Source organism: Alligator mississippiensis, chromosome 2, assembly GCF_030867095.1.
Source record: "Alligator mississippiensis isolate rAllMis1 chromosome 2, rAllMis1, whole genome shotgun sequence".
Lineage (NCBI taxonomy): Eukaryota > Metazoa > Chordata > Crocodylia > Alligatoridae > Alligator > Alligator mississippiensis.
This window is the reverse complement of record NC_081825.1, coordinates 187727258-187751501: the sequence shown is the minus strand read 5'-3', so window position 1 is coordinate 187751501 and position 24244 is coordinate 187727258. Positions and strand designations below refer to the sequence as shown.

The window sequence follows — 24244 nt, the reverse complement described above, 5'->3', positions numbered from 1 at the left end:
TTTACCAGCTTCTTTTGCTACAAGCCTGTAAGAACAGAGAAAGCTGGTAGGTCAGGAGCCGTGGGGCAGCTTTTATTTTTGGCGTGCATCTCAGATCAATTCCTTCCCCTCCTCCCTTCCATTTGTAGGGAGGGAAGAGTCCAAACTAAAGGATGCACAGGCATGTTTCTAAGCACACGGCACTGGGAGCAACAAGCTGCAGCCTGTAACCATCGCTCGGTGCTCACCAGGTAACGTACAAAAGCAAGCATCTCCTTTCAAGCTTTTCATTCTTTGGCTGTCATTTTTTTTATTTCCCCTCCTCCAAAAATATATTAAAACAAGGATTTTGTTAATTTGCTGGAGGGAAGGGAGATATTGCTACAAAGTGCAAAGGATTCACCTGTGGCCCTCTGTGTTATTATCATATATTCATTCACAGCGGGGAAAGACAGAAGAAACGTAACTACTGCATCAACTGAGTTGGGAAAACCTATGCAAATAGGGAAAGGAGAAGTCCATGATGCACAAAGTATGAGACTATGTAGTGCTGGGGTTTTATTCCCTCTCTCAGCCACTGAAAGCACTAATGCAATGAACGCATTTTTACGTTGCATTTTCAACCTCATTAAGCATTTTTTGCTGATTTAGCAAGATCATTTTCACTATGCGTTCTAATAGCTGGCATTTCTCCAAGAAATACTGTATCTTATCAGCTGGAAAAAGGAGCTTGGATATAATGGAAGGGAATATAGAGCTTTCTTGTCCTTTTTATGTTAACAGTGTAACCTGCTTGGCAATGTATAAAGGAATGCATTTCCTAGTCTTGTTTCACTAACTGTCTGACTGTTATATCCCCTCTTTACTGCTGACATTGCATCTCAAGCTGTTCTTCAGGAAAGCAGTGCACTAGCAAAGCCATGCACAGGACTAACTGTATAGTGCCTGCCCTCCCTCTGTCTTCTCTAGTTTGTCAAACTAGTACCTTACTTGGAGGTAGAAGGGGGAGAGGGCGGAGGGGGGGGGAACAAAGTGCGAGAGACAAAAACTGGTGTTACGATGGAGCAGATCTTAATCTTATGTAAATCAAAGCAACTCCACAATTCTGCCAATTGCAGAACTGACCCATTCATCTTAAGCCATTTGTTGAAAACAAACCATGCAAAATTAATAAGCTTGTGTGTGCCTCATACTTTCTATGTGCCACTTGCAAGGAAGCAAGTGCCTTTCAGCTCACTTGAATCATAACTTGACTGCCATGCAGAAGGAGATCTTTAAGTGTATGATGTCAATTTAGATCACTAAATGGATAGCAAAAACTGAGTTTCTCTCTGCATTGTATTTTGAATCACCTCTCTGCTTCAGGCATCAGATTTCAGTGCCATACTTTCTCCTGCACATTTGTGCTATCTACTCCCTACGGCTTTGAAGATAACTCTCAGTAGCTGAAAACAAGGATCTATGCAGCCTACTTATTCTAATCAACCTGGTTCAAACAACAGCCTTCCACTGATTGTATCCAAACACATTAACTCTGGGCCTGTCCATAAACTGAATAAATAACGCAGCTTCTCCATACACGATCTAGGTGGGTTTTGCATCATCTAGATGCCTGTTGCACTCATTCTTTCTCTGCTTCATACATGGCTCTTTGCTCCATCAGTCATTTTCCTTCTTGACAGATCTGCTCTTTCAGTCATCTTCCTTCTTGGAGCATTGATGATATATTACACCCATCATCACCCAGCTTCATGAATCCCCTCTTTGGGTATCTAAGGTGTTCATCTCATGCTACTTTCACAGCATCTCCAAACCAAGCACTAGCTTTCCACTCTTACCATACTATGCCTGTTTTTGCATACAGTCGATTGTGTCCAGGCATTGTCTCTCTGAAGGATAGGTTATCTAATTCATGTGTTCCACATTTGCTGCACAATCATTTGGTCTTTGGTTCAGGTCTCATCTGTACCTTGCATATCTTGCTGTTCTTCCCTTTGTAGATCAGCTCTGGTTTATGGGCTAGTTCTGGTTCATAATCCTACTATTTTATGTTGAATATTTGCTTAATGCTTCACCCATCTGGTTCATATTTTGTGTGTGTACTACGTGCCTGTTTCTCATTTCATGTCTTGATTCCACACATCTGGTTCATACATCACCTGTAGTTTTTCTCCCATTGAACATCTCTGTCTTTTGCATATCATACAAATTCTGTTACCTACCCATTTCCTCCTTGTTTCCACTGTGTCTCCATCTCTAGCATCCTCCTTGAACTGCCTACAGTACATCTTACCCCTTATGCCACTGAGGAAGCACAGAGGACAAGCTGTTGACAGCAAACTCTCTCCTGTTCTCTAGTGAAAGAATTCACCAAGTAATGGAAGAGGAGGATTCATGTTTAATCTTATGATAGGACCTGGCTCTTAGGCTGAGAGCAAAAGGACTTGGTTAAATGATGTTATGGCAAGTATACCTGTGGTAAGTATGGCTTGGTCTGGTCTTCCATCCTATAAGTATCAGACACAGCTGTGTGTACGTCTGATTCGTAGACAACTTAGACAAAAAACATTATCCTGCATTTTCCAATTTTAGAGAGAGTTTATTACATCTTTATATAGCAGCCTGTTGCCAGGGTAGGATGCCCACTACCGATGTTCAACATTTAATGGGAGCCAGTGCTTGGTATAGACAGACCTGGGCAAAATATCCATTCCATTAACATATACAAAACATTGTCTATACTTCCTTGTAATTGGGAGTGCTACCAAGGATAGATGCTTTGGAATACCCTTAGGGAAATATATGGCATAGCATGCTTGCTTGTGAAAGAGAAGGAATCAAACCTCATGCATCTCCTCTTGGTTGACCACTGAAACTAATCATTCAGCTCACAGAAGAAATCCAGTGGTTTAGAACTTTATTCCTAGTGCTGCACATTCATATTTCTCTATGTAGTTTTACAAACTGCAACAACACACCTTTGGTTTGACAATGACATTATTACATCCAGGATTATTTTGAGTAAAAAACAATCAGCATTCAGTGTTTCCATGGACCAAAGGAGCTAGAAGACTGAATCACACTTCACCAGTCACTCTCATCCTCTGTATTAATACTACAGAAGTATAATTGAAAAAGAAATCTATTTACAATCCTGGAGTCTTGAAATGTTCCCTGTTTTACAAGTTCAGGTCCATAATGCAGTTCTGGGAAAAAAATGGCTGGAAAATAAGTACATTTTTAATGATCTGGGATTCTAAAAGGAAAGAATTAACTCATGATATAAAAATTAATGTATAATCTCTTCCTGTTTCCTTTGTACAACAGTGTATTCATATATAAAGCTATATATGCAAATCAGGGATTTTCTGATAAAACGCTCTTTCTTCAGAAAATGTCAGTTCACCAAGAGTGAAAATGTTTACAAACCTTCTAATCCAGTTTTGGTTCTGGGGGGCTTTTTTTTAAACATTTAGGAGTTGCTCAAATGTGCCATTTTAACATTTTCAAAGCAAAAGTTTCATTTCTTGTTTTAATTATTTTGAATTTTTAGTTAACTAACCCTACAAGTTAAAATGAAAGGGTCAAAACTGAAGTGGAAATTATCAAATAAAAATATTTTATTACTTTAATCAGAAATTCCTATTTACTATAATTGGTTGGTTAGCATGTTTTGAGATCAACTTATGATCAAGCTTTGGGACTAAAAAAGGTTTGGAATCTTGAACAATCGTCTGGAATGGGAAAACCATTTCTCAACTATCTTTTACTTTTCTTCTAATACCAACCCTAGAAGGGCAACAGACATAAATAGCATTGCCTCTCATAAAATCATTGGGTGACAAAGAACCCGCAAGGGTCATCTAGTCCAACCCCCAAAATTGTTCCTTCATGCCACAATCAAACCAGCAACCTGAGCATTGCCACAAAGACTGAGTGTACAGCCTACTTTACCAGCTGAGCTGTAAAAGGATGACAGCATTTTACATTTTAGATATTCCTGTTACATACTAAAATAATGGCTCATCCATCTCCCCTTCCTGATTTGATAGCCTGTTGTAGACTGGCACCATAACACCTAGATACACTCAATAGATCTACTACTCTTCCTTTTGGACATTAGAGCAAATCTATACATTCTTGACATACAGTGCAATGCCCCTGTAACAGGGAACCCTGTCCTGTTACTGAGACAGTGAGAAAGTGAGGATTGAACATTTAAGTTTCTGACACATTGGAAGAGGCAGGCTGTGAAGACATAAGCCCTGTACCAGAGGCAGAGGGGTCAGGCTGATCTGCACAGAGCTAGAGGCAGGAGCTCCTTGCTGGGAGCTGAGGGAAGTAGTGCTAGGAGCTGGAGCCTAGCCCAGGCTATATAAGCCAAAGGAACTTCTTATACAAAGCTAAGAAGCAGTACCAGTACTAAGGGAACTGTGATTAGGCCCGGGAAGGCCACAGCAGGTAGAAAACAGTGGGACTGAGTGAAAGTCTACAGAAGGCTTGGCAAGACTCATCCCCAGCTGTAATTAGTTGTGTCTAGGCTTTGCTCATTGCATTTGGAACTGGAGGCTTATAGGTTGTGGCTGAAGGGGCAGAAGGAGACACTGAGGTTGCCAGGAAGCAAGGTGCTGTACTTCATGGAGGACCCTCAAAGTCTGAGACAGAATGAGAGGCCTGAACATAGGGGCGGTGATTAGGTAACAAAGACAAGGCAGACAAGTACCTGAATCAACCAGAGAAAAGAATAAATGGGATTAGAGCAGCCACCAGGAGGTGCCACCCCTGCCTTTAGACAGCAAATCCTGCAACAGCCCCCTGCATGTTTCTGAAAAAAAGTATGCCCATCAGTGTTGATATTCCAATAGTGAGAGCTATCCCTTCAAGTTTTTTGCAATTCCATTTAAGTCATTATTTTCTTTACAAACTAGGACTCTCTGTTCATCTTGATTTTTTCCTCAGACTCCTTACACTAATACAGAGGCATTTCATCTTGCATCTTTTCTACCAGTCTTATCATGGTTTCTAAGCTTTTCTCCAGGTAGATCTCTTGTCCCAGTCCTCATCCTATGATCCCAGTCATGTACTGACCAACAGGTTTCTCCTACCATCTCCCAGGGGCCCTTCTTAAAAACCGTCATCTAGAATGCTCCTTTCAGTCTTCATCCCAGTGGCGACACATAGCAGGTGTACAAGGATGTATGTGCATCCCCTGAGAGTGCTGGTGCACCCCCTGACAGGCAGCGCTCCCCACTTAGGCAATGGGGACAGGCAGGAGCACCAGTGCCCCCCCTGTGAGCGCTGGCCAGGGAGTGGGGGCGCCAGGAGAAGCACCGCTGGCACTTCTGGAAGTGCTGCGGCCACTTCTACGAGCGCAGCTTGCACTTCCTTGCTGGCGCAATTGGCCACAGAGGGACCCCTGACTCAGGTGGCACCAGTCACCCATGCTTCATCCTATCCATCCCATCTCCACCCCATCCCTGCAATATTGGTGACAGGGGGTTATGATCAATAGTGTTTAAACAAGATGCCCCACATGTACTGCTAACATCTCTTTGTCAATATATGAGAAATGTTGCCAGTAGAAGAGCAGATGCTAAAATGAGGACCATATGATAACCCAGAGAGAGGGACAGGACAAATTGCACATAATTATTCCAGTTATTTCCTATTACTGGAAGAGATCCACTGATCTGTTTTGTGCAGTAGGTCAGACTAGATGAGCATAATGGCCCCTTCTGGCCTCAAATTTATTTATCTAATCTAAGTGCCAGAAGACTCCTGAATTTTTAACAGCAATCACTGTACTCAGACCCACTCTTGACAGTCTGCTCACAAACAGCTGTGTGTAGTCGGTTTATCTCCCATTAGCTCCTGTAGTACTTTCACCTGGTACAATGGGCTTAGAATCATTGATCTACTTTTCATCCCACTGTTGGGGATGGGCTGTCCCAGAAGCCCCCCTACACTGGGAACCCTTCTCCTCTGCCTCAGACACCGAGAGGGACCAATTCTTTAAGGGGGAACTAACAGGCCTGTTGCATCAGATATGGTTCTGCAGTACTTGCCACTTACAGGCTGCGTTTACACAAGACACTGACTGCGCAGTTGTTACTGTGCAGTCATTTAGTACTTGCATACCCAAGTACTAAATGACCATACAGTAACCAGAGCTACTGTATAGTAGCATCCCCACATGACTTCCTGCTGATGCTGACTGTGCAGTAGCTCATTACCATTGTGCAGTAACTCGTTACTACTGTGCAGCAGCGTCACATCATGGTTTGTGCCTTGCAACACTACTACACAGCAGTAACAAGCTACTGTGCAGTTGTAGTGAGCTACTGTGCAGTAAGCATCTCATGTAAATGCAGCCACACTGAAAGAGCAGTGAGGGGCAGCTTCATCATGCCAAATATCTGCCTCTAACTAGTGTGGTTCCCCAGAGGCACAACAAGCAATTTCTGTATAGTAGCAGTGGCCAGGCCAGCAGTGGAGGCAGCAGCTTCCATTCTGGTGCCCACTCTAAACTAGTGCTTTGGCTCATGCCCAGCTTACCTACCCTTCGTTATGCTGCCATAGCTACCATATTCATCCTAATTTGATTTGTCTACTTGCTTTCAATTTAAACTCCTTAAGACCATTTAGGACAGATTCATTGTATACTGAGGAAGCGAGTGACCATATAAAGGCAGGTAGAAAGATCCAAAAAGGGCCCTTTAAATTTATTGGATGCTTTCATTTTCTGTATCCAGTAGAAAAGCCTTTAGGTTTTGTCAAAAGACTCAAGTACAAGAGATGCAGAAGGGTTTCAGGGTACAAAAATTCCATGTTCATGCTCACATGTAAAGACTAGCCATTCAACCCGGGTGCTCTGTTACTGTTGAGGTCATCAAGCAAAGCTCTGGGTTCTACTGCCCAAGTCTTAGAGGGTGGGCAGGAGTTTGCCAGTTTGTTGGCGTCTCATCCCAGCCTCAGTGGTTCAGGTTTGAAGCAGGACCAATCTGTCAGAACAAGTGTGATAAAGAAGACAAAAGGAAGGGGCTGAAGTTGACAAGAGTCAGCTGCTAATAAACAGATTACATGTTCTTACATGCATCCCAACAGCATCTCTCTATTCTTTGTGCATCTGTTGAACCTTGGGGCAAGGGATGCAATTACAGTCTTGATGGAATTGTGCTTCCATGTTTCTCCTCCAGCTGTTACTACGTGGTCTTCTAGCAATCTTTATCTGAGGCTAAGCCCTTCTCAGGTAAATATTATTAAAAAAGGTAAATCAGATGGATCATAAAACTTTCCCTGATTTGCTATAGAGCTGGGAAGACAAAAGGTTGTGGAGACCTCATCTCAACTATCAAGAGATAACTCTTTTCTATACATTTCACTTCTAAAGATTTGGGTTATAAGCAGGTAACAAATTTCAAGCTAGTATGACTATTCAGAACCAGGTTTCCTATTGTCCTGAAGCTTCTTTGTCCTGCTCTGCTGGTGACACAAAGCAGCTAGAGACAAGATGAGAATTCCCTCAGTCTGACTGTTTGTAGTAAAGCAGCTGGCAGACTTAAGCTCCTACAGTTGTCTTCCTCACCCTCATTTATGGTGCATGAACAGACCATGTTATGCTCTGGCAATCCCCAACTGCTATACAGTCCCATAGGGACAATAGTCAGTCATCATATGGACCTGAATAAATAAGGGGAGCAGATGGAAAATGGGGCTGCTAGAAGAACATGAAGTCTTTAACTTACAGAAGTAGGTCAAAAGAAGCCAGTAGTGTTACCAAAATGAATCACCACTCTTCATGCAATTCCTAGTGAATTTGTTTCACACAAAAAACTACCACTGTAATTTCTACCCCAGCTGTGCAACTCGAAGAGGTCAAAGGTTGAATAAACATGTAAAATGAAATATTGCATGGCTCCTACAATAGTTCCCCATATGTCAGATTTGAGGTACCTTGGATTATTTATAAATGTGCTTTACTGTGCAGTAGACTAACCTATTGCAAAATAAAGCATCACCATCTACACATGCATAGCAATTGGGCCAGTGGGGATTTATTTACGGTGCCATCAGACACAGGTACTATCTGATGGTGGAGTAAGTTACTGCACTTAAATGTATATGTAGACAGTGATGTCAGGATTAGTTTACTCCAGCTCAAAATGCACTGGAGTTTATTCAGTTGCATTAATTGCACATGTAGACATGCCCTCTTAGTGCACAAGAGTGCAACAAAACTGGGATTGTTGCAATAATCCTGGCTAAAAGAAGAGGACTGCAATCTTCAGTTTTCATCCTAGCATGTTTCATGAACACTAAAACCCCACTTCAAAACCAAGCAGGAGACTTTGACTATGTTCAGTATTTTGGAGATTACAGAAAAAAAAAAAAGATCACTTGCATTTTTTCTCTGTTAATCTGTTTTGCCTACCATCTGTATTGATAATTGTGTAATGGCATTGCTAGTCAGTGCATATGAAGTAAAAACACAGCACTTTCCAAGAAGCTATGACCTGGATATTGAGGAACAGAGAAAGAGTGGTGTGGAGAAGCCACAATTAAGGCCGAGCACAAACCCAGGTGGAAGGCATTTTAGAAACTGTGGAACTCAGAAAACAGGTCTTGGGATGAGAACAGGAAATAAAAAGGAAGCCACTGGTGACCAGTGGATGGCATGCATAGTAAATGTGGAGAAAAGATTAACCAAACAAACTTTTGACGACTCACCCGGTCTGTACAGGCCCAAGAGAGATGTTGTTCATTAGCCTCGTCATGCAGCGTTTACCCAAAAAGGGCCCTTGTTGGTGATGTTGCTAGCCTCCTGGTGACCTTAGGGTTGAGCTCAAGTAGATGAAAAGACATACTTCTGTATTTTATTTTATTAGAAGCTCCTGGCATTACACCAGTATGTGTCACTCTTTCAATGACCAACTCTTGCTTCAACACTTTCCATTGTCACATTGGCCAGGACCCATTGCTTTCTTTCAATGGTCATTTCCATTGTCTGGAGCTTTCCTGACACATATCCAATGCCCTGCTCTCCAGGTGATGCTAGGGGCCTCACTCCTAGACTTTGAGTTAAACAGGAGATCAATGCTAGAGCATTCACAGACTCCATGACAGACTCCTGTACCACAGATCCCAGACTCGCCTTTCTTCACTAAAGAACATCAGTCAAACTCAACCTTCCAGTTCTCTGAGGTCATACACATTTATCAATGGGCTAGTGCCAAAATCCAAAACTGTGTCTGCCAGTGCAGGGTACCCAAAGTACAGATTCAGATTTGCAGGTAAAGATCATTCTACACTGTTAATTTAGAAGAAGAGCAACTCTTAAAAGCTCAGCTTTAAGAAAATGCCCAAATTGGCTTCCCCACCAACAGTAACTGTTCTAGAATACTCACCCTGGCACCATGTCACCATCACCTGACTTTCATCTCTGCAACAGTTTAGATGCCAAATCCAGGAACATGCAACGGTGTTACTTGATAGCACCTCTTCATGCTAATTATAACCAGTGGAACTTTCCATGTATCCAAGGGGATGCTTTTTTTTTTTTTTTTTTTTTTTTTTTTTTTTTTTTTTTTTTTTAGAGGCACTGATCTCCTGGATTCATTTACTACTGTAAATACTCTTCCCATACAGTGTGTTAGTAACTTACCTGCAAGTCACCAGAAGCTATGGAAGTCTAAAGGAACCAGATATAAAACTGAGGCCAATGTTACATTAGATGCAGCCAGGTGGCAATTAGAAACAGACAAGATCAGCAACAATGATAAATGACAGTTCATTCAATTACTTTTTATTTTCAGTCATTACAGCAGCCTCATGCTTGAAGCCTCATCTCTTCCACTATGTAGCTTCTGGATTCAACATAGTGAAATGTACCATATTAAAAATTGGTGGCAATTACTCCAGATCTTGGAAACCTGGAGAGAGTTCAAAGAGCGATGAGACCAATACACAGACTGGAAAATGCACCTTACAGTGAGAGACAGGCGATACTGATAAGAATGTTAAGCAATTTATCCACAGCCTAGGAGGGCTAATTTGTCACAAAGATCCCATGAGTCAAAGTTGAACCTGAAAGTTAAAGCAAGTTCACACTGGAAATAAAAATCCACAGTTTAATAATGAAGGCTAATACCCATTGGCTACAGTAAATTCTCCATTACTCAGAACTTGGAGTCAAGATTGGATGTCTTTCAAAAATATATGCTGTAGTTCAGAGATATCCAAGTGGCATTCCATGGGCTGCACGTGGCCCCTGAGGGATCAAACTGCAGCCCCTGGGGCCTATGATCTGGGTGCTGCCACCCCCTTTGCTTTTTGCTACTGCTGCTGGAGTCTCCAGGCACGCCCCCTTTCCTCCAGCTTTCACTGCCTGTGTTTCCATAGCCCTAGGATTGGGAGCACAGCCTCTAGGGCTGAGGGAGCCTGGCCAGGTGCTTGGGAGGGATCTGGGGACCTGATGCAGTACAGCAGAAGTTGCCTGCTGCATGGCAAAGGGAATGCTTCCATGGCATGGCAAGTCTGTGTGGGTGGGGTCCTGTGTGGTGCAGCAGAGGGACCCGTACAATTCATCCCCAGCCACTCAGAAGGTGCACAGCCCTGCTGTAGTTTAAGTTACAAAATTATTGGGTTTGGCACTGAAATAATGGGGTGAAATTTTATGTGCCTTTTATGCTGGTGGTCAACTGAACATGTCTGCAGAAAAGGCACATAAGAGGGGGACATGATAGCAGTCTTCAAATACTTGAAGGGATGCTCTGAAGAAGGGATAAAGCACCTTTTGTTTCTTGCTGCAGCGAGAACACACACCAGTGGCTCAAAGTTGCAGCAAAATAGGTTTAGATTGGATATCCAGAAAAACTTCTTCACTGTCAGAATACTGAGGCAGTGGAATAGACCATCTAGGGAAGCCGTGGACTCTCCATCACTGGAGATGTTCAGGAAGAGGTTGGACAACCACTGGGCAGGGATGATCTAGGAGTAGCTATGCCTATGTTCTAGTAAGGATATTTCCCATGCTTCTGGGCTTTGCTGCTTACCCCTGCCCTTCTACATGTCTCAGGGTGTTTTTAAGCTTTCCTTGGAGGCACTGGGTATTGGCTACAGCCAAGGGGACTTTGACTGGGGCATGCCAGTACTCCTCATAGGATCAAAGCTGGGGGTTCCTGGCTAGAGGATCTTGGCCCTCCACTCAGGGCCAGACTGACCACCATACATGGAATCAGGATGGAATTTCACCCCATGGTCAGATTGGCATGGGATGCAGAGGGTTTTACTTTCCTCTGTAGCAAAGGGCACAGCCCTCTACCTAGGATCTCTTGAGTGTAGAATCATAGAAAGTTAGGGTTGGAAGGAACCTCAGGAGGTCATCTAGTCCAAACCCCTGTTCAAAGCAGGATCATCCCCAACTAGATCATCCTAGCCGAGGTTTTGTCTAGCCTGGTCTTAAAATCTTCCAAGGATGGAGATTCAACCTCCTCGTGAGCAAGTTCAACAACCTCTCTGAGTAACCTGTTCCAGTGCTTTACTACCCTCCTCATGAGCTAGTTTTTCCTGATATCCAACCTAAGTTTCCCCATCTGTAGCTTGGGACCATCATTCCTTGTTCTGTCATCTGCCACCACTGAGAACAGTCCAGCTCCATCCTCTTTGGAACCACCTTCAGGTAGTTGAAGGCTGCTATTAAATCTCCTCTCAGTCTTCTCTTCTCCAAGCTAAATAAGCCCAGTTCCCTCAGCCTCTCCTCACAAGTCATGTTCTCCAGCCCCCTCACCATTTTCATTACCCTCCACTGGCTTCTCTCCAATTTGTCTACATCCTTTCTGTAGTGGGTGGCCCAAAACTGGATACAATACTCCAGCTGTGGCCTCACCAGTGCAGAATAAAGGGAAATAATCACTTCCCTCAATCTGCTGGCAACACTTCTACTAGTGCAGCCCAGTATACTGTTAGCCTTTTCTCACAACAAGGACACACTGTAGACTTACATTCAGCTTACTGTTCACTGCAACTCTGAGGCCCTTTTTGGCAGAGCTGCTTCTTAGCCAGTCAGTTCCAAGCCTGTACTGGTGCATGGGATTCTTCCATCCTAAGTGCAGGACTTTGCACTTACCCTTAGAGCTTTCTTTTGGTCCAAGCCTCCAGTTTGTCAAGGTCTCCCAGAATCCTAGCCCTACCCTCCAGCATATCTACTACTGCCCCTGGCTTGGTGTTATCCACAAACTTGCTGAGGGTGCACTCTATGCCATCTTCCAGGTTGTTGATGAAGATATTGAACAATATCAGCCCCAGGACTGACCCCTGGGGCACTCTTCTTGATACTAGCTGCCAACTAGACATTGAGCCATTCGTTACTACCCTCTGAGCCTGATGAACCATCCAGTTTTATATCTAGTTTTCTAATATATTGACAATATTTAATAGAAGCAGCATGGTGGCTGCTGTGGTTCCCTGCCTTTACCTGGGGCAGGTTAGTTTAGTGTTGTATCAGGATTGATGATAGTCTTATGTACAGTTTAAATTATAGAGCATATAAAGTGGCTTAGATAGGAATGATCTTACCTCAGGCAGGGGGGTAGACTAAATGACCTCTGGAGGTCTGTTCCAGTCCTTCTTACCTATGATTCTACATTAAGTTTATAATGGTTCCTGGGGTGTAGGTTGTAGCCGTGTTAGTCTAAGAACATAGGCAGACAAGGTTCTTTAGGTGAATCTGATATATTTTATTAGACCAACTTAAATAGTTGGAAAACAATTATTAAGCAAGCTTTCAGGTTCAAAAACCCTTCCTTAGCCTGACAAAGGGTTTTTGAACCCCAAAGCTTGTTTAATAATTGTTTTCCAACTATTTAAGTTGGTCTAATAAAAGATATAGGATTTACCCAAAGAACCTTGTCTGTCTATAATGGTTCCTCACGCTCTTAAAATCCATAATCCAGATCCTTTGCACAGGTCCATGCTCATCACAATATCTGTGTTGATTATAGCAATTGAGGATTTAGCCCGATTAATCTGTTAATTGGTCACCCCCAATCTGGTGTTAAAGATGAACTCTGATTTAACTCAGCAACCATTCTAGGTTCAATTTCTAAAGTGTTGGCCTCTGTAAACCAGAAACGTGGCATGCAAGGTGAAAGATCATCTCTGGAATAGTCATCAAAGGGTATTTTTACAATTCAAAACTTCATCTGTGAGTGGCAAACTTCCAGTAGTCTTGATGGAAAGGTCACATACTTATCTGGCATTTATTCAATCCTCTTTGGTCTAAAAATCAGACATGAGTCTTGTAAGGGATGCATTTATGCTTAGCCTGATCCGGTTTTCATTAAAGGTAATGGCATAACTCTGTTAGACTTCAAGGAGGTCAAATCCAGTATTTAATAGCTGCTGATTTTCTTAAAGGTCAAAAAGGCAAAAGACAGACTTCAGTAGTACTACTAGACAAAGAATTAAGAAGGGCAGTTATTTAAAAAAAAAATTGCATACAGGGAACGACCTAAAAGTTATTTAATTTTAAAAAGTTCAAGTAAAACATTGGATTATATTTTAGGGCAAGAACTGTGTTATCCATAATTGTTCTCACATCCATGTCAGATGCCGGCAGAATGATACATTTTCTTCTTCCCTTTGCTCTTTAGGTTAAATAAAAAGAAAATGAGGTGTGCTTAGATTGCAAACCCTCTGTCATTTGGGGTCTTTAAATGCAGATTACACATCATTCTAAAACATGTGATCTAGATTAACCATGCTGCTGTTATCCAGGCAATCATTACTAAACTCCATGTACGAATCAATGGGTGAAGCTGTTTAGCCATGTTATACAAGGTATCACACAATGAAGCTGTTATACAGGAAAATCAGACAAGATTGTCATAATAACCCCATTCATCTTTATGATATATGAATTTATCAGTGTCAGGACCATTAAAAAAAAAAAAAAAAAAAAAAAAAAATGTAAAAGACAGCTAGGAGGAAAAACACAAACAAACAACCAGACATTTGTTTCAATAGCATTTGTGTAGCATTCCTAGATACAATATCTACCAGGGACAGAAGTGAGATGTCAGCATGTTTGCTACAAGGACTGGCAAGCCACTTGTCAAGCACTATTTGATTATTTATAGATATTTTCCAAAAAACTTGGCATTCAGGCCTAGATTTTCAGACACTGAAAAGTCTCTATTTCTAAGGACACAAAATGGAGATAAGGATGAGATGGAATGAATCTCCTCACCCACAATTAATATCAGCTAAGAAACTGCTTCAGACTATCCACCAAGAGCCTGTTCCAGAGCCAGTGAAAGTCAATAGGAGACTATTGATTTTAAGGAACTGCAGACCAGAGTCTTAAGCCATATCTACAATGCAGGGGCAGCGTCCCCTGACTGAAAAGCTACCAATCATATATCTTACCTCCATGGGTTTCCCAGATGCATCCCCTCTCAAGTTCTTAATCACTGACATGCTACAGTTGCCACTGCGAATGACTCCCAGAGTGGCCTTAACAGTGTACTTTCCAGTTTGGAGCAGGCATGTGGGGGAAGGGTGCTTAGGCCATGCTCAATACCATTCCACCCAGCCCATTACAGTTGCCAGTATATAGACTGGACTTCAGTGACCTTACTCGTGTGCGTGCGCACATATATAATATAGGTGTAGTCAGGTGACTGACGCTCCAATTATTTTTACATCTATAAATTAAAAGGCTGGTAAAAGCCTAGGCCCGTTTTTTTAGGCAGACCAAGCACTGGGAATTGGGGGTACTCTTCAACTACTTTCATCAGACACTTTTCCTGGGACTTTAGACCCCAATGTTTATACCATCTGAGAAATCTGAAGTTAAGATTTTCTTTTTAATTTATCCCATCTCCACATGGACAGGGAGGGATCATAGAAGCACTAGACCTCTTTTGCATCAGCTTAACTTTAAAAACATCTTTTAGTTGAAAAAGTGAATAAATTATTATTTTTGTCATGGTAGCACCTACAGGAGTAGAACACTTGTGGTAGGCACAGCACAAACCAGAAGTCCTTGTCCCCCTCCCACTCCAAAATGTATACTTTAATAGACATAGTAGATGAGGACTAAAAGGGAAAATGGAGACTTGCAGAGATGCAACACCTAGCAGCAATTTCTGTTTTAATTTGAAAAGCATCTGTCCCTTTAAGTAGATTTTTTCCCCCCCACTTTGGAGTGAGGCAGGAGGGATTCAGATTCCTCCTGCTCCAACACACCATGCCAGAGTGTTCTAAAAGTAACTATGCTTGTGCTTCTGAAGGACAAGTCAAGAGCTATACAATCCAGAGGTGCGAAATATAATCTCAGGATACCTCTCAAATTCAAGGGGCTGAAAATCCAAGCTTCGGTTCAAGACTTTCTAGACATCATCAGGCCCCAGGATGGAAAGTTTCTTGGACTTCCTAAAGCTTAGTAAGGGCCAGATGAATAGGATTGCAGTCAAGGCACTGAATAAGACCTCAAAAGATCTCCATTCCTCTGTAATCAACTTCCTATATTGCTAGAGGGAAGTTCCTTCCTTACTTCCTAGTAAATCAGTGTCTTTGTGCCTCTATTCCTCACCAGCACAATGGGAATGATATTCAAGAGAAGAGCTCAAGGATAAGCCAACATCTGTGAGGTTTTCAGGTGCTAGTGAAGAGGGCTGTAAGTACCTAGAGCTCAGAGTTCAGCAACCTGCAGCCGCTGGAACCATTTGATCCAGCCTGCAGACACACAGCTTTATTGGCATTGGGCTTGGGCAGAAATCACTTTCCTCTGCCTCCAACAGAGAAGAGGCAGCTGTGGGCACTTTCCTTGTGCTGCCACTGTGAAAGAGGCAGCAACACCTAGGTGCTAGCACCCACTCTTAACCCAAACTGGGTCAGCTTGCAGCCTTAAAAGCTTTTCTGACTGCTGACCTAGTTAGATAGGGAGAAGTTGGTATTTTTATGGAACAGACAAGCAAATACCACATTGTGTCACCATTATTCAACCAGGAACAGTGGGCAATTCACAGAGCAATAGCTCTCAAATCATAATCTAGCCCTAAAGCAGTAGAGACATGAAAGCTGAAATGAGCTTGCATAGGGCAGCAACTTCCACCTTCCCATATTCTACAGCAGGCCCCTACCGCCACTAGTCTCATCCCCAAATTCCCTGGTCTACCAGCAGCTGAGCTGACCAAAAGGCCTGGGCTTGTTTTTCTGTCTGGAGAAGAAAAGACTGAGGAGGGATTTAATAGCAGCCTTCAATTACCTGACAGGTGGTTCCAAAAAAGAGGATGGAGTTAGACTGTTCTCAGTGGTAGCAAATGACAGAATAAGGAGCAATGGTCTAAAGTTGCAGCAAGGGAGGTTTAGGTTAGATATTATGAAAAACCTCTCACTACGTGGGGTAAAGCACTGAAACAGGCTACCCAGAGAAGTTGCGGAACCTCCACCCTTCCAGGTTTTTAAGACCTGGCCAGACAAAACATTGGCTGGGATGATCTAGTTGGGGATGGTCCAGCTTTGAGCAGAGGGTTGAACTAGATGACCTCCTGAGGTCCCCTCCAACCCTAATTTTCCATGATTGGCTCTGTAGACCAGATCTGCCCCATGGGTCATACATTTGACACTCCTGCATGAGCAAACCAAGTTTCTGCCCTTCCTATCAGCCAACATGCCTCAAATTCTGGTGCAGAGGCAAAAGAAAAGCTAAATTCTCAAGTCCATTCACTGACTGACCTCTACTAAACCTGTCAATATGCAATTGATATGTTTGTTCACCAAGATTACATAGGAGACCATAAACATCCTTCATGCAGGCAAGGAAACCATTTGGAGAACGTTATTGCTACTCTGGTCTGAACCCAACATCCTGTCCCAGTCAAGAAAGAAAGTGTTTATTCTGGATCATCAGGTCATTTATAGTGCCAAGAAAAGAAGCCTTCTCCAGCAGATCTTGAAATTAGCATGGTGGTTGTGAGATGTCATTCATCTTCCATCACAAGCAAGATGCAGAGGCAGTAATGAAAAGACTTCTTGTTTAAAATTTGTAAGGAGGTATTTCCAACAAGAACAGGGTGCCCTTAGTTTTCCAAACACCACCGAAGAGCATAGATATGCATGGCTTCTGCTTGCAAATATGAAGGACTGGTTTTGGAAACAGCCAGGAAGGCACCAGCCAAGGAGGCTCATTGGACCTTTGCAATAGGTTGGCCAGTATTGTCATCAAATGGTTCCAAATAGCAGCAGCTAGCACATATACTCTTCTCATCCTCTCCTTTATAAGTGCATCAGCTTCCTGTGAAGCAAGACACCTGTAGCAAACAGCAAACTGCTTGGTCTCAAATGCACCAAGAGGTGGAGGGCACCACTGGACAAAGCTTTCAAATCTCAACCAAAATAAATTTGACTTTGTTAGCTTTACTGAACAGAGCAAGCTCATTATTCTGCTCCATTGCAGCAACTGCTTTTTTTGGGGAAAAGTTGTTCTCCAGGTTACTCTCAGACTTTTGTCCACCCACTGTAGTGGGTCTGATAAAGCAATTATTGAGTGCAAGTTACTCACTAGTTTCCCCATTGCAAGCAGAATGGAACATCTCTATCAAACAGTTCAAAACAGTAAAATCTTTTTAATCTGCCCAGCACCTGGTGAGCTCTAGCCCTTTCTTCATTTCAAACAGCCTAGAGAACTTTTACTCCCAAAACAAATTCCTTAAAGAGGGAGGATGATCAAGAGTCTGGAAATGTACGATTTTGTTGCACAAGTCAGAACACAAGTAAAAAGCCTCAGAGCCATAAATGTTACAATATCTTCTTAAGAAGTTTTATTAATTGCTTACAAAAAAAATAATAATAAATCCAGACACGCAGTAAATTAAAGCAGAAAGCAAACTGAGGGAGGAAGGGAAAAAAATGAAGAGAGAAGCAGGCCCCTGGGACAGAGAGCCCCTTCTAAGGAGAACAAAAGCCAGTTGCAAGTGTATGTTGGTGGCCAGCCCTTTGCATGGGGGAAGAATGTTAACAGGAGAACTGAGGATGTGCTAATACTGTGTAGTAGAAGACATGAAGGGGTTTGCAAAATGCAAGTTAAATTTGCAAGGACTGGGAGCAAGCCAAATCCTGGTGACTCTCTCAAATATTTGAGTTTTAGTCCTCCAGAGGTCTCTCCAGTACATATAGAAAGCTCCCACCTCCCCACAAAAAGTCACCAGAACAACCTTTTATCTAGACACCTTCAAGGATCAAACAAAAGAGAATTAGAAGAGTTGAGGGTTTCCCAGATGCACATATCACCTCAGCCCACAAACAAACATAGAATAAGACTTGTTAGTACACCTGGATTTGAAGTTCCATAGGGACTTTTGACAGCTCCTCTGGAGCATTAAATTAAACTGAAAAAAAGCTCCATCAAGCATAAGCTAATTGGAAAAGGAAACTTCAACTCATCAGTAGGGACCAAAAACCAAGAAATACTTCATAAAAAAAAATTAAACTACAGCTCTGAGTGGCCACTGTTCACATGGACAGAGTCCAGAAAGTTTTGTACCTGCAACTGGTTGGTGAAAGGATGGTCTGCATCTGGAAACTAAGAAAACCTGGACTGGACTAGACTAATTTAGCCTTGTCCTCCATGGAAAGGAGAAGGGCAAGGATTCCTTCTGCAACTTACTAAACTTTAAAAGCAGAAGTGGCCCAGGTATAGGTATGGCAAAAACAACAGGGGTTAGGTTCCCTTAGCCTGAAGATGACAGATGGTTCTAGGATACCCTTGACATAGGTCAGCATTTCCAAAACCGCTGGGGCTACACAGCAGTAGGGGTCTGATGGGTGAAAAGCATCTCTAGATTCCAGTATGCCACTGCTCTTCAAGCATTAATTTTTGTTTAGCTTCCTTCCTCCCCAACCTAAATGGCTTGAATAACTCAGCTTTCTTCGTGGTTACCAGGACACCCCCAACTAGGTTTGGCCAATTAGTAGAGCGTTCTCTTCATACATTCAAAAGATTAAAGGATGCCAAAGGAAGTCTCCAGTCCCCAGCATGGAAACAGAAGGGCCCAGAGGAGCCAAGTACAAAACAGCCAAAGAGAACCATATAGAAAATTTAAAACATGGATCAATTTTGCCAGCTGATCTTATTCCTTTCATCCAACTAAAAGCATCTTGGGGCAACACTCCCACCCAGGAGGAGACTGTCTGCTCCAAAACAGCCTGAAGTCACCTGCCTGGAAGGAGGAGGAGGAGGAGCAGGAGAAAAACATCCTTAGGTTATCTCCCTCGTAGCAGAAGATACATCAGCAGAGGGTTGCATCGAACTAGTACCAAGCTCAGCTGTAAAAGAAAAAACAGAAAGTTAACAGATACTGCTTCAACTAGTACAAGTGATTAGACTGAAGTGGTCTTGGGACAATGATCAGAACTGCAGCCTTCTGCAAGTTCTTGCAAATCTCAGACATACTGGGCATTTATAGACGTGCTCCAGGAGTGAGGCACTTGAATTAGAGTGGCTCAGAGAGTTGCTCTAGTTAAAGCGCCGAGAGCATCACGTGCATCAGCGATCCTGCACTGAAAAGTGGCGGCTGGGCACTTTAATTAAAGCTCACGCTGATACATTACCATGCTCCAGCTGACTCTGTTAAGCCTCCCTGAATACGTATAGGAGCTCATTGTTTTGATGGGAGGAGATTAAAAACAAATAAAAAGATATTCTGGTATTGGTCGTGGTTCCTTTTCATCCAATAGTGTGAGGTGTAGGATTTCTGAACATAGGACTGGAAGGAACCACTCGAGTCACAACTTAGTGCCCTGCTCTGCCAGGCAACCACTTATATAATCCTTTCATAGGCTGATCTAGCTTCACTTCACCACATTAGGTTGCGCGTCCCCACTTCTCTCATGGATGTTGCTCCAAAACTTTATTTGCATGGTTAGAAACCTCTATTTCAAGCCTATATGCATTCATGACCAGTTTGTACCCATTTGATCTTGCACCAAGATGTTGAGCTAAATGACAAAGTTGTTCTTCTATAACTACATAAGCCACGCTCTTTTCATTTTTTTATCCCAATAGGTTCTCCCTTCCCCAGATCACCCTTTGGTAGCCCTTCTCTGTACCTGCTCCAGTTTGAGTTAATCTTTTTAAATATATGAGGGGCCACAATTATACACCATATTCCAGTGAACGAGCATGGCTAATGTTGAAAACGTATCCTCCCAATCTCATCTGCCCCATCCACTGCCTATATGTAAACAGCATTTTGTTTAGACCAGTAGGGTGCCAGTGGTGGACTAAACTGATCTAATTAAATGGATGCAAGCCCCCTCCTGGAGACACAAGCCTAGCTTTACATGAAGCCTATCAGAGATAAATCTATAACATGTGTCTGAAGGTGCTAGGGGTGCCTCTCCAATGTGATCTGAGAGCGAGCTCAGGGGGGTGCCCCCAGAGTTGTTCATCTGGTGAGGAGGGGATCCTATAGCCATCTGTAGGTCAGTAAAGTCTAATGCCCAAGAACAGCTCCTAGAACTGAATTAGGCCTAATGCTGGCCTTTGCTTTAAATGAAGCCATTGAGTAGCTTAGAACATCCAACTCTTGGCATCAAACTTATATTCACCCCATTTCAAGGCTCTCTCCAAAAGTGCTATGAGATTTTCTACATTTTCAGGCAAAGAAAAAAAAACAAAAACCACACATTGAACCTAGGCACCCCAAAACTGGCACCCAGGGCTGCACCAGCTACACAGAAAAAAAATCTAGCAGAAAGAACTACAGCATCCCCTTTCTACCTCTCCCCTCTAAGAACAGCTTTGAAGATGTGTGTAGCAAAAAAAGCAAACAGTACCAGTCCCACAACACTTTATACCACTCTGCACTTGAATGAAAACATCTGTTCTACGCAAAGGGCACTGAATCAGTAAAGACGACAAACTCTAAGGATATTGATACAAAATGCATCTCACCTTCCTCCTCCCTTGAGGACTGGGATCAACAACATTAGGACCCCACAGCACAAGCTAGAATAGCAGATATCAAAGGATGTCAATTGATAGTCCCAGCACACACTCCTATCCTCACTCCCCTCTCTGCACTTCTTTCAGGACACCTGATACTACCCAGTACTGGGAACTGAAGGATTCATGGATTTGTGTTGTACTTCTTAGCCAAGCCAGATCAGCATGTTAAGAGCACAGTGATAGCTAGAGGCAAGGTTTGGTCAGTGGCACTTGGGAACAGAAAGTTTGTGCTAGGGACAGATGGATGAAATAAGCCAGGTGGTAACTCTCACTCCCTACCCACCCAAGGCTGGGAGACTCCAGATGCTGTACCTCAGACTTATCACGCATCACTGTTCTTGTAGCCCCTTGTCCTGGAAACCCCTATTCTAATCAGCCCTGATTCCTTATAAAGGGCAAGCTTTGCTTCTAGACATGGTGGTCAATACAGACACTGCAGAGTAGGATAGTAATGAGAAGAAGTCAAGGGGTGAAGGTTATGCACTAAGCTGTAGAAGTAACTGGATGTGCTCCAAGGGGAAACATTTGGCTGCAAAGTTCAGATCAAGATCTCAGACAGCTCAGATCCAGAGGTCAGATTTGGCTGCTGATTAAACAGAATTGCTTATTTTTTTAATCTAGAGGTAAATGCAATTACTTAAATTTATCTTGAAGGATTGTGGAAGTAAGAATGAAGAAGCAGTTTAGTGTTCGAGGAAAAGAACTACCACGTAGAACTATTCAAACAAGTCTGACAAGGCCGTTTTGCACTGGAAAATGCAGTTTGTTGAAAACATTCCAGCTTTCACAGGGATGTGTCATTTTTGCCAGCTATAATGAGGGAAAAGTCAAAGCATTTTGTTCTACATTCATATTGACATTGCTCCTTTATCAAATATGAGTATAAAGATGTTTTGAATTCTCATTTGGCAGATACTCTGAAGTTTCAACTTTTGTCATTCCAGATTTGAAAAAAAAAAACAAAACCAAGTTTCAGCCCATCAGAAATTCCTAGAGCATGAAAATTCTGGTTTCTAACCAGCTCTCCTGCCGGGCAAGCTGACTCAGCAGGCATCTAATATTCTTCCCGTCAATACATCTCAAGTCCTGAATCACAGTCCTGAATGGCAGACCATTCATATTCTTCTGCTGCATCTTCACGATATGTATACATGTTCACTAAAAAGCAATGTAGACAGCTTGAGAGGATAGGGTGTGAAAGGACTGTGTTGTTCCTCCCTCTGTGGAATAAAAGCATTGCTTTCAAGCCCAGCTAAGATACTTCAGGGCTTTGGGACTTGGAGGCCTTGTAGACAACAGCTTGAAGCTTGCCACCATTTTCCTGATCCCAGTGACAGGCCCAGACGGCACAGCACTAAAGTTAAGCAGATGGTTGCCAAAAATAAAAATGTTGTATTTTTTTTTCCAGGGGATTAAAATGCTGATCACTGTAACACCACCTCATGAACGACCTTCACTTCACCCACAGACTCCACCTCCACCCATACTACCTAAGCCTGGGAAAGACAACCTTAGGCTCCAGAGACTCTTGAAGAAAGCTGCAAAGAAAGCAACCTTAGGTCCACAGCAAGCCAAGTTGTTCCGGTCTAGTCTCTCCCCGGTGAGTGAAGCCAGCCCAGACTTAGAGCACAGTGACCGCTCCTCCCTGGTAAAGACCCCAGAAACCTCAACCCACCTCACCATCAACCTCCCTCCCCGCTTCTCGATCAAGCCCATCATCCACCATGTCCCAATGCCTTTCCTGAAGAGCAAGCCCTTCACGTTCACGGTAACAGAGCAAAGAAGCATCTCTGAACATCTGAAGCTCACGGTCTCCCTGGCACCATCCCCAGTGCACAGGCAAGGCACTCCAGAGTCAGTCATGCCCAGCCAGCTTCCCCATCCCCAGACACATTCTGTATTTGTTTTCCCCGAGCCTCCTGTCTCTGTCACACCCGTCATCACAGAAGCTCCAGTGGAGGTTGCCCACGTCAGCAAAGTGCACACGTATTTCCATAGCGTACAGTCACCCAGGCCTAAGACTCCTCTCTCAGACCAGGTCCCTAAACCCCTCAGCGATGAGATGCAGAGGCCTTTGCCCACCCCTCCAAAGACAAGCCACTCAGGACAGACACTAGTCTCTCTCAACACTGGTGAGGCTCAAACTGCCACTCCCAAGTCAGAGCCCTCCATCCTTCCTTCTGTGACAGTAGAGCTCCCCTACCAAGCCCCCAGGCCTGCAACTCCGAAAGAGCCCGGTGGGGACACTTCCCCCAGGGCTAAGACCCCAGATGCCCAATGCAAGAGACCTGCAACTCCCAAAAGTGACATGGAAAAATCTAAAATGGAGCAGGTGTCCAAACCCCATGAGCCACACAGTGAGAGTCTAAAGCCACTGCCTCCCAATGCAGCTCAGAAGCAAGACACCCCAGTGCCCGTGATGACAAGTGACACCACCAGGGCTTCCTCCACAGAAGCAAAGGAGGAGCACATCATTCCACTGCAGCCCACTGCGGCCTTTTCCAGTGCTGGCCCTCTCCCCAAAGCTGAGCCGACACTACCATCTGTGGATAAGTCTAAGCCTCCTAGAGTTGGTCTCAGAGGCTGGTCTCGCCTCAAGAAGCACTTGATAGTGGAACCAGAGGAGCCCAAGTTCCCCGAACCTGAGCCAGCCATGCCTAAACAGGAGGAAGAAGGAAAAAAGAAGTCAGACCTCTCTCAAGGGAGCACCAGCCAAGACAGGCTCGTTAAACCAAGGGCCACCAGGATGTGGGATGCCATATTATATCAGATGACAACAAGCAAGATGAGAAAGCAGCAAGAGAAAGGGGTGAGGAAGGTAGAGGGATTTCCATTCCGATGCCGCTTGCCTCTTCTTCTTCACAGACCACGCTTTGATGCCCGGAAGTTGAAGGAGCTGGCTTCCAAACCAATGACAAGGATCACCACCGTGTTCGAGCTAAGCCTGCTCCACCGCAAGCCACCCGAGGAAGACCCCAAAAACTTTAACAGGACTGCATCAGGGTGGCAGATAAACTGAAGCCAGCTGAACTCCACCGTGGCAACTAATACGCTTCACCCTTCCCTCATACGAGTCCTCCAGGATTCAGGGCAAGCTCTGCACAGGAGAGCCTCTTATAAACCAGGCTTCTCTGCTGAATGGAGCCACGTGCAAGAAGTAAATAAAATCCTTCACACCCAGCAACCTTATCCTGAGGGTTTTAGGGGTTACCATGTCTGCATACCTAGAGTTATACATATATGAAATGCTCTTAA

The 24244-nt window shown here is 43.4% G+C and overlaps 2 protein-coding genes across 4 annotated transcripts in view; one reads left to right on the top strand and one right to left on the bottom strand.

Moving 5' to 3' along the window:
* The first annotated feature begins 22 nt into the window (after positions 1 to 22).
* On the top strand, positions 23 to 24244 carry PRR33 (proline rich 33). Its single transcript, XM_014602247.3, has 2 exons — positions 23 to 230; positions 22398 to 24244. Exon 2 carries the CDS (start codon positions 22407 to 22409, stop codon positions 24006 to 24008), a length of 1602 nt encoding a protein of 533 aa, XP_014457733.1. The 5' UTR covers positions 23 to 230; positions 22398 to 22406; the 3' UTR covers positions 24009 to 24244.
* The window catches only part of LSP1 (lymphocyte specific protein 1), an 84406-nt gene continuing 77938 nt past the window's right edge, over positions 17777 to 24244 (bottom strand). For all 3 annotated transcript variants that reach the window (XM_006278839.4, XM_059722583.1, XM_014602248.3), the window contains exon 11: positions 17777 to 19305. The gene's annotated coding sequence lies outside the window, so the exon portion shown is untranslated. The remainder of the gene's footprint in view (positions 19306 to 24244) is intronic.

What these genes read in the sequence shown, in the direction of transcription:
- PRR33 (XM_014602247.3), top strand. Translation starts at nt 22,407, where the DNA reads ATGCTGATCACTGTAACACCACCTCATGAACGACCTTCACTTCACCCA.